This window comes from Ruditapes philippinarum, unplaced genomic scaffold (assembly GCF_026571515.1).
Source record: "Ruditapes philippinarum isolate M1 unplaced genomic scaffold, ASM2657151v2 ctg11722_1_1_1_1, whole genome shotgun sequence".
NCBI lineage: Eukaryota > Metazoa > Mollusca > Bivalvia > Venerida > Veneridae > Ruditapes > Ruditapes philippinarum.
In genome coordinates this window covers 10,986-22,327 of record NW_026861403.1, presented here as the reverse complement: position 1 = coordinate 22,327, position 11,342 = coordinate 10,986, and the positions used below count along the sequence as shown (strand labels likewise).

General features: G+C 33.2%; 1 protein-coding gene across 2 annotated transcripts; it reads left to right on the top strand.

Annotated features, from left to right (window-relative positions):
• Positions 1-1,728: 1,728 nt before the first annotated feature.
• LOC132715507 (uncharacterized) lies at positions 1,729-7,198 on the top strand. 2 transcript variants are annotated; one of them, XM_060698512.1, is made up of 2 exons: positions 1,729-2,776; positions 4,916-7,198. In XM_060698512.1, exons 1-2 carry the CDS (start codon positions 1,780-1,782, stop codon positions 5,536-5,538), a joined length of 1,620 nt encoding a protein of 539 aa, XP_060554495.1. In that variant the 5' UTR covers positions 1,729-1,779; the 3' UTR covers positions 5,539-7,198. The 2 variants fall into 2 exon arrangements, with proteins under 2 accessions (XP_060554495.1, XP_060554494.1); XM_060698511.1 differs by having other exon boundaries at positions 4,907-7,198.
• Positions 7,199-11,342: the final 4,144 nt, after the last annotated feature.

The following is an 11,342-nucleotide window of genomic DNA, read 5'->3' as shown; positions in this document are numbered from 1 at the left end:
AGGATGACCATAGTACGAGGTCTTAGGACTGTTAGCTCTTTTGTTTACAGTTTTTAATTGACGTTCACAATTTTAAAGAAACAAACATCGGAACATGTCCTTTATATACGATTGAAAATCAATGCAATATGTAACAAATACCAAGTCTGTGAAAATATCAAATGACAAGGATACGCGACACGGTGCGATAAAAGGCGTTCATGGCGTCGCAAATCAACTACAAAATGTAACAAGCGACTTTCTTTCTCTCCCTAGTGACCAAGTGGTCTGAATCAAGGCCTTATATGTTGAGATAAAAAGGGAAAAAAGCGACAAAATTCTTGTTCTACCTTTCGAAAATATTGCCACGTAACCAGCCACTATGATTTTTGAGAAAACCTGAAATTCAACAGGAATACAATAATTATTATTATTATGTGAATGTTCATAAAAATATATTTAAAATATTGATTTACACATGTTATCTAACATTCTTAAATCAATACGACTATGTACAGTGGAATAAATTATGCACAACTAAGTAGAATATTTATTTACTAATCATATAAAAGGTATCAACTTCTACTGATCACAGCCTATCATTTAATTAAACAAAATAGTGGAAATAATTCTTATAATTACCGTTTATCATTATTGTATTTATTAATTAATAGCGCGTTAAATCAAATTTAAAAGTGTATAAAAACATACCTCATATACAACCTTTTTGGTCTGAACTGATTCAGAAAACCCGATGCAGACATAAAAAGCCGGTTAGATCGCGGACTATTTACCGTCGAACCTCCTGTAGAGCTTTTGCATTTGATGTTACTTAACCCGTCATTTTTTCTGTTTTCATCCTCGTCCTTTCCTGTTTATGATCTCGTTATCGCCATATATGAATTTCTTGTACCAGCTGAAAACAAGTGTCCAGATGAACGATTTTGTACAGTATTAATTTAATCTGTTTTTATGTATCTGAATGTGTATCGTCAATCCATTGGCAAAATTTAATAGTCGCACAAAACGTTCAGTCTTTTAACGGACGTAATATTTCTACATTAAACGCTATGACATCTGCTGTCCAAACTTGATAATTTGGCATTTTTATGTCTGAATGACGTCAAATTTGGACATAATGTCACTTAAATGTATTCTATTGTGTTGGTAAAGTACATTAAAAAACAACAGATAATGAATTACGGGAAAAAATATAAAAATACAACTTAGCTCCTACTTCTTTTGTGATGCGCTGCGCCAGGTGCGTGTAAGGTTGGGTTTACTTTACCACATGCAACACGCGTTTCGCAAAATAATTTAAGAAAAATTAGGCTCAATTTGTATGAAATATCGCCATTCATGACAGAGTTCTAAATTTAAATGAATATGACATAGGGAGAAATAAGAATCCCTAAAAGAAAGCCCAACTCCTAGTTCTATAATTTACAAACGTTTATCTTTAAATATTCAAAGTTCGCACATTTTGATTTTCAAATTTCTTTTTTTCAGATTGTTCTTGCATAACGGTCTTAAAAGAAATTAATATATTCTTTCAATGGCGTCGTTATGACATACGCGAACCCCGTAGGTTTTGCCTTTGAGTATTATACTTTGACCCTTTTGTTAATTTTCTATCTTACTTATTAAGTGGAAATGTTAGATTTCATATCTTAACACTCACATGTTTGTCTCAAGTTGTTAAATTAAATTCGCAGCTTATCATCCTATTACCTTTTTTTCTCAGATTCATATGAATGGAATAGATATCTTAAAGAGGCAGATGCAAACGATAACAAAGCAATGAAGCTCTTAGGGGACATGACTCTCCCAGATAAAGATATTCTCAACAAAATTATGCAAGAAAAAGAAACCGTTATTTCGTTAAATGTTAAGCGGGAGCTATTGTCCAGTATTTGTCTGTATATCAGGAGATTATCACCTATGATAAATGATGTTTGGGCAGCTTATAGGACTAAAACGGGTCCACCACTTGAACGCGCAGACTTGGTTTTTGTCATTCACACAAGTCAAAAAATTGAAGGAGAATGGGACTTTGAAACGTACCAAGTATGTAAAGATGATATAACGGAGACTTGCAAGCTGGAAAACGAAGATATATACAAATGCGAACAAGCAGGTGATTATTCAACAACCGAGATGGCAGCCATCAAAGCATTCATCAAGAAAAATGCAAGGCGATTAATGCAAAAGCACAGCAACATAACAAAAATATCACCAAGTTGCGTAAGATCATCCGGGTACCAAACAAGGGCTGCTCTCATGGAAAACATTCCCTGTATTGCATTGTATGTTCAGATAAAGGGATTGATTCCCTTTAATGAAGAATCGTTCGACCGAACAATAATGGACATACCTTTTGATGTAAGAGAAGGGGTGTTTACGCTTTGTGGAAGGCCAGATGATTTGCATCAAAATGTTAAAATGGGATGCGAGATAGACAGTGGATATGGTACCGACAAAGGAACTGTGGGTCCATTTGTACAATTAGAACACTACATGAATACATATTTCTTAACAAGTGCACATGTTGCACTTGATAAGAAGCAAATGGAAGAATTAAAGAAAAGCGATGATAGTTACATATACTACGGTAAAATCGGCCACAACATATTTCAACCACCGGAATCTAAAACAGTCAGCAATTCAAGCTCGCGATACCCTCTTGGCAAGATAGTACTGGCCGTCTATAAGGAGGGTAACGAAGACGAAGCTGGAATGGAGCTTGCATTAGTACAAGTTAACAAAGACCGATTACCGAATGATGGCAGTTTTCCTGGTGAGATATTAAGGTTTTCAAGTAAAATTTAGCTAAAAAAATTCAATTTATACCTCAAGTTAAAAAGAACTGACGGAAAGATCGTTCTTTTGCAGAGTCCCACAATAATTTCACTAAACAAATACACCAAATAAACTAAGTTTGACAAAACAACATTGCAATTAAATAGATTAACAGCAAATCGTTCGGCACCACAGTTCATTTAAGCTTGTGACCGGTTTCTGTTAAAATAAGTACCTTCTGCGTATTAGTTAATCCGAAACATCTCATAAGTAACATATTTGCTTTGATTTATAGTCGATTAAAAACGAATATACAATATCATAAATGGCAACTTATTTTCCTTTTTAAGTAATGTTAACCTTGTTATATTGTTTAAAACAAACTACGTCATTAAGCGCGCCGATGAATTTAACCGTCAAGTATTAGAAACCAAACTTGCCTCTCATCGCTGTATGATCAAGCAACAACAACGTCTTTGGAATTTTATGTGAGAAAGCTATGTAGCTAGCTTCATGAATTTTTGGTCAACTCAAGGATAAAATAAAAAAAGTTCCTGTTTTCTGCGCTTTCTTACAAAATTTTCCTCGCTTCAATACGGACCTGGCTAATGTCATATTTACATCGGCCTTGGACCTCGGTGAAAATTGCATTGGCATGGTCCATATTCTTGGATATTCACCTCATCATTTTATAATGATTTTATATAATCAACTAGTTTAAATACATGGATATTTTAATATTTTTTTGAATAATTCAGAACTATATTACTAGGGATCATAAATAACATTTGCTCTAAGTTTGAAAGTGTTTGTTTTTTTAGTCAGGGTGAAGCATTTGTTAGACATTGGAATTTATAAAAAAACTATTACCTCCTTCAAAAAGCACCGAGGAACCTTCATATAAATGCAGTTGCTGTTTCCAAAGCATATAATTAATGTACTCAATATAAGTGATCATCTTATGAAGTTTGACAGTTGTAAAACTGTTAACAATATTTAGGTCATTTGATATTGACCTTTGATCTTGTGACTCCAATATAGATATGGATCTTTTATTCAATATAGGCAATAATTATATGAAAATTGAACACTGTAAGCCAAATGGAACTTAAGTTATGCTCCAGAAACCACAATTTTCAGTGTAAAGATCATTGTGACCCTGATCTTTGACCTTGTGACCCGAAATTATCAATAGGGGTCATGTTTTTGACTTTGCTGGTTATCTTATAAAAATTACAGATGTAGGTTGATTAATACTTAAGTAACTGAGCGGAAAATGTTTTCAGTTTTAAGGTTAAATGGACCTTGACCTTTGACCTTGTGATCCCAAAATCAATATGGTCTTTTTTCCAATATGGACAATCATCCTATGAAGTTTGAACATTGTGGGTCAAACGGAACATAAGATATGCTGCGGAAACTGTTTTCAGTTTTAAGGTAAAAGTGACCTAGGCCTTTGACCTTGTGACCCAAAAATCAATAGGGTTTGGGTTACCCAATATGGACAATCATCCTATGAAGTTTGAATATCGTGGGCAAAATAGAACTGATTAGTAAGTTATGCTTTGGAAACCAAATTGCTAACGGACGGACAGGCAGACGGACGGACATTCTTACCAGAGCTACATTATGGGAGTTTCTTTTGTTATTTCTTTTGTTCTTTTTAACCCCACAATGCAGAAAATAATCCCACAAGAGAAACGGAATGAATGACATCAAAGTCATCTATTGTTATGAGAACAATAGGCCAAACCCCATAATGTAGCTCTGGTTTGTACGGACGGACAGACGAACGGACGCCAGGGGATATAAAATAATATGCCCGAAAAATTTTCGGGCATATGAAAAGGTCTTCACAATATGTATTTTCTTCATTTTATTTTGTAGAATGGGACTAAATCTACTTTTTACTATCCGTTTGGGCTTTTTACATAACGTTACATGATGCAGGTAATAAGGAGTCATACATGCCTCAGTCATGGTCAGTGAACAATATGTGTACTCTTGACAAAGAGTTATACTCTGATCCGTTTGAAAGCTAATTCAGCATACAATGTTAATCTTGTCAAAATAAATGATCAAATATCAAATAATTACTTGTTAAAGTCTTTCAATATGTGCTTTTTAGATCACAAAGAATCAGGTTTCCATTTCTCTTCCGGTGAAATTCTGCAGCAAGAAAAACTCATGCCTACATCTCGTGTGTTCAAGTTCGGATGTATCAGTGGTTTAACAGAAGGGCGATATGTTGATGACTGCACAACTGTTAGAACAAATGCGAATGGAAATTCGGTAAGCGTTACTCTCAACAACCAAATTAAAATAGTAAGTCTGGATTCTTCAAGACCGTTTGGTGTACAGGGAGATTCAGGTTCTCTTGTGTTTGCTGTTGAAAATGGCGAGTGTCGCGCAGTTGGGATTTTTGAAGGACAACTGGATCAACATAACTTCATGGTTACACCAATTGAAGACGCAATCAATTTTGTTGGCAATCGCTTGTCGTATCATAGAAATGAGTTATGTCAGTCTGCGGACAGATTGCAATTCAAGGCTGTTCAGCTTCCGTTTGAACGACACCCCGTTCTTGGTGTTGGAAATCAAACATGCAATACGGCAACAATGTTATCGTATAATGTAGAACACTCTATGGATACAGTAAAAAGTGAGCTAAAAAATACGAGGGAATTTTTCAAACAATATTTCGATGACAGATTTGATAAATTAGAGAAATTAGTTATAAATCAAACAACTCAAAAATAAACCGAAACTCATATATTATTCATACAAAGGAACAGTTCGGTAAACGTCTCAAGTTTCATAATAGAAATACTAGCAATTAAGCGTTGTTATTGTCGCATACACAAACAAATCAAAAATTAAAGTGTTACACGAAAATGCAGTATCGAAAAGAGAAATTTAAGAAAACAAAGCTAAACATAAATATATTATACACAACCGCAACTTTAGATTACCTTTTGTTCTTATCTGTTATTAAATAATACAACAGAGTTGATTTTCCTGGAAAACAAACAACAACAAAAACAGACAAAAGGTGTTTATACGACAAGAAATTACAAATAATTTCATCAACATTTTCTTTTGATTAGATAAGTAAAACAAAGCATGTTTTGATAATCTAATTATTGTTAAGATGTTTCATGGATCAGATTATCTTAGATATAACATTGGAAGTCTGACTAAAGTTCAGATTTGTTTTTGTCAACATGTAGATCTCATCGCAAGTAACTCTTTTCGCTGCTTTCTCATCCGATATATATTTTCTGCTAAGGCTATTTTAGCACTCATTACAGAGAATTATTTTACATTATCCGGGAAGTCAGACAACTTAGAAAATATCTTCAAGTAGTTATGTGAAAAATAATTTCTGCGAATCATTAGTTTATATTATTTTTAATATTAAAGCCTTTAGTCTTAAACGCGCGCGAGTCGATATTTTTGTTCACCTTTTATATCTTGAAAATTGCGTACACATTTTTGCTCTCCCAACGGTTAAAATAAAACTTTATTCCACTTTCATGAACCCAAAACCTGACACTAATTGGTTGATTAAAAGTCACAAGAAGTTAATCTCTTATCAGCCACCATCAGATCTACATGTAAATGTAAAGATGATGTGAACATTAGTCAGACGGTATGTTTTGGTAAACTAGTATTATTTCCCTAATATATTTTGTACCCTCGAGTGTGTAATTGATTTTTATGAAAGTATGATTTTAAGCGGTAGGATTGAAACGATTTAATAGTATTATATTTTGCTTTGTAACCCATTATTGGCGTAATGTGTAGTGTAGACTTATTGCTAAAAGGTTTTTAAATTTTTATGATTGTTTCTATTTTTCATATTTTTTTACCTGCCACGATTTGATGTTTGTTTTTATTTTATTTTTCTTCTCTTTTTTGTTAACTTTTCACATACATAACCAGATAATCGGGGACAAAATTAACCAAGAAATTTTAAAACCCTACGCACGGAAAGATTTCATGCACCTGGTCGTCCGTCCTTCTGTTAGCAGATTTCGTGTCCGGTCTGTATCATTTAAAACGATGAAAGGAAAGTGAAACTATTTTATAAAATGTACAACATAATAAGACAATATGCAGAGCGCAGGTATGTCCTACATACATTCAAGGTCCCACTTAAAAATTTCATGTCTGCTATGTATCTTTTGAACCGATAAAAAGAATGTAATACTAATTTGCAGAAATATCAGTTATAATGAGACAGTGTGCAGAACACAGGTTTGGGCTTCCTGTGATAAAGTTTGCCCGGCCCTGGCATTACTTGATTTATGTAGACTGATAAAGAAAAGATAAAGTTTCGTTTTGGGCATTGCCTTTTGACCTTTAAGTTAACCAAACATATAAGAATAATGCCTCTTGGCTCAAAATTTGCTTCATTCCTTGGGTCACTTGATCTTTATAGATATATAGATTATATAATATATAAAGAAGACATCTGAAACTTCTTTTGTGCAACTACAAAATTCTGGAAACAAAGTGATCCCTCGGAAGCATTAATCACAACAAAATAACATAAGAATTGCAGACTCGGTTTGATTGAGTCTGTACATGAGGGACAATGTATAAGTGCAACATCCCTCACGCCCCCTAGCACCGGCTTGAGCGGTACTCAATTCTCAACACTTTATAGTGTTGGCATCAATGATCCCGAAGGACCAGAAAAAATAACAACACTGAAGTGAAGTACGGGGCAACTTTTTACGGCTGCCACACGGCACTTGACACCTGCTGTTGTGAAGTACAAAATTCTGGAAACAAAGTGATCCCTCGGAAGCATTAATCACAACAAAATAACATAAGAATTGCACAAGCCTAGAGCTTAAATATTTAGAATGTAGTTTCACACATCACTTTGTGAACTGAAAAATACTGTATTAATTAGGCATTTTGGATTGATATTGGCCCCACCCCGGCGTTAATCATTTAATACAGTTTTTGGTACGAAACTCAATTAGGTCTTATTTTTGGGAAACTACAATGTCTTCAGATCAGTTTTTTTGATATGTAGCATTGCATTGGTTGCCTCTACAAAACAAGTCCTTAAACATGCCCATTGAATATTCAACCCTGGAATTTGAGTCTTTTAATTGATATACTAGTCTTGTATGAAAAAAGCAAATTTCAGTCTAATTGTGTGATACTAAAATGCCAAGAGCTAAGATATTTAACATGAAACATAAACTTTAAAACCTCTGCAAAATAGTATAATTAATACCTGTGTGGTCAATATTGGCACGCCCCGGGATCACTTGATTGATGTAGACGTATATAGAAAAATAACATTTAATTAGTTTTTTGAAACGTCAAAGCCCAGAGCTGAGATATTTGGCGTGCTGCATGAATTTGTAGATTTCTACAAAAAGTTATATTTATAACGGTCCTCAGGACCCAAGATATAGGAAAAAATATCGTTTTCGGGATATAAACATGACCTCTATATTTAGAAAAAATAATCACCGATCAGACCTCTATACAAGATTAATGAATTAAGGCTAATTTAGATGTCATATAGTATCATAAGGATAATTAAGATAAGTAATCTTAATTGAAAGATAATTTTTGATTGCTGAAACGAATTTACATTCGGGCGTATCGTCCCGCGTTTGTGATTGTCTTTTCAATACATTATGTTCTTTTTGTTCTGTTTGGTAATACGAACTTGTGACTGATTAATATTCAGACATTTAATAAATAAAAATAATTCATTGTTTTCTAATAATTGAATGATGGACAAGTCCACTTAAGATATTTATAGTAGTAACGTTTAAGATGAACGATATAAATGATTTCAGTGAATGCTAGAATGGTTTGATTATCTGGCGGAATGTATAACATAATGTTTTGTAATAATGTGCGGATTTACATCGTAGATGCAGTTAGCATTATCTTAATTTGTCATGTTTTTGCTTATTTATGTAGTGCACTCGTTTATAGGAAATATTACCGATTTTATTTGTTCACATGATTCATGGTTAAAACTGGTTTCGTCATCATTTTTTTATTTCATGATTTTAAATAGATGCTTACAGTATCACTGTTGGGAGGGAAGACAAGGACATCAATACTATTATACAGGAATCATTGAAATCTTGAAATTATGAATGAGAAAAACTGACCATAACGACGTTAGGTGCATCTCATAGATCTTTGACGTATTCTGATATATAATTTTTATATCTACGATGTTGTCCTACTCTTGTCTGCGCATTATTTAAAGTAAAATCTTCGTAAGAAGACTTTTATGTATGTGTAATTATTCTCAAATTGAATATTCATTGCCCAGCTATGACAAGGTGTATCTTTATTTTTTATTTTTGTTGTTGTTTTTTGTTTTGCTGTTATTTTATATATATATCCATACACATAACAAGAAACATTTAAACCCTGTGCACATTTGTTTATTTTTTGTTCCTTTTATCATTATTATTTGTTTTATTTATTATGGTTATGGTTTGGTTTTATTGACCTTCGGCTAATATAAATTCAGAATTTTTAGCATCGGTCTTTGTTACATTTAAGCTTGCTTACGGGAACAATTATTGTCCAGGCGACTAGTGCAGACTATGATCATCTATCCGTCCGTGTGGTTTGTACTGTTCGCATTGATGTAAATACCCATTTAAAGTTTAATAATATAAAGTATAAAGTATATATAAAATATTATGCATGGTAAGGTTAAATATGAACAATCCAAATATTTTTTTCTCATTCAATAGGTAAAATTGGATGATTTCCAGGCGATATGTACATGTATAGTGTGATATATTTCAACTACATTATTTATCTAAAAGGCGCAGGAGTCGATATTTTTGTTCCCTTTTTTATTTTGAAAAGAGCGTATACGTTTCTGCTCTCCCAACGGTTAAAACAAAACTTTTTCCACTTTCATGAACCCAAAAACTGGCACTAATTGGTTGGTTAAAAGTCACAAGAAGTTTATCTCTTATCAGCCACCATCAGATCTACTTGTAAAATTAAAGATGATGTGAACATTAGCCAGATTGTATGTTTTGGTATACTCGTATATATATGTTTTCCCTAATATCTTTATTTACCTCGAGTGTGTAATTGTTTTTTATGAAAGTATGATTTTTAGCGGTTGGATTGAAACAATTTAACGTTATTGTATTTTGCTTTGTAAACCATAAACAAATTTTTCCTGATTTATTGGCGCAATGTGTAGAGTATAATTATTGCTAAAATGGTTTTATATTTGTATTATTGTATCTGCCACGATTTGATGTTTGTTTTGTATTTATCTTATTTTATTTTTTTTTTCTCTTTTTTTGTTAATTTTTCACATACATAACCAGATAATCGGGGACAAAATTAACCAAGAAATATGTTAAACCCTACGCACGAAAAGATTTCGGCGTATAATGTTATGCACCTGGTCGTCCGTCCTTCTGTTAGCAGATTTCGTGTCCGGTCTATATCATTTGAAACGATGAAAGGGAATTGAAACTATTTAATAGAAATGTAAACCATACTAAGACAATATGCAGAACGCAGGTATGTCATATCTACATTCAAGGTCACACTTAGACATTTTGTATCGATTTAAAAATTTCATGTCTGCTCTGTATCTTTTGAACCGAAAAAAAAGAAGTTAATACTAATTCACAGACAAAAAAACTATAATGAGACAGTGTGCAGAAGGCAGGTTTGTCTTCCTGTGATCTTAGTTTGCCCTGCCCCGGGATTACTTGATTTATGTAGACTGATATAGAAAAGTTAAAGTTTCATTTTGGGCATTGCCTTTTGACCTTAACAAAACATATAAGAATAAAGCGTTTTGGTTCAATATTGGCTACATTCCTTTTGGATTGATATTGGCCCCGTCCCGGCGTCAATCATTTAATACAGTTTTGGGTACGAAACTCATTTAGGTTCTATTTTTTAGAAACTCCAATGTCTACAGATAAGTTTTTTGATACGTAGCATTGCCTTGGTCGCCTTTACAAAACAAGTCCTTAAACATGCCCCTTGAATATTCTACCCTCGAATTTGGGTCTTTTTAATTGATATAGTCTTGTATGAAACAAAACACACATTTCAGTCTTATTGTGTGATACTAAAATGCCAAAAGCTAAGGTATTTAACATGAAACATAAACTTTAAAACCTCTGCAAAAACCTCTGTATAAATCATACCCCTGTGGTCAATACTGGCCCGCCCCGGGATCACTTGATTGATGTAGACGTGAAAGAAAATAACATTAAATTAGTTTTGTGAAACGTCAAAGCCCAGAGCCTAGATATTTGGCGTGGTGCATCAATTTGTAGATTTCTACAAAAAGTTATATTTATAATGGTCCTCAGGACCCAAGTTATAGGAAAAAATCGTTTTCGGGATATAAACATGACCTCTATATTTAGAAAAAATAATCACCGATTAGACCTCTATACAAGATTAATGAATAATGCATTAAGGGTAATTTAGATGTCATATAGTATCATAAGGATAATTAAGATAAATGATAAATTTTTCATGCAAGTTTTGTATTGGGTCTCTATCTTAAT

Coding starts and splice junctions, on each gene's coding strand:
- LOC132715507 (XM_060698511.1), top strand. CDS start 1,780: ATGAAGCTCTTAGGGGACATGACTCTCCCAGATAAAGATATTCTCAAC. Junction 2,777..4,906: donor GAATGATGGCAGTTTTCCTG/GTGAGATATTAA, acceptor TGTGCTTTTTAG/ATCACAAAGAATCAGGTTTC.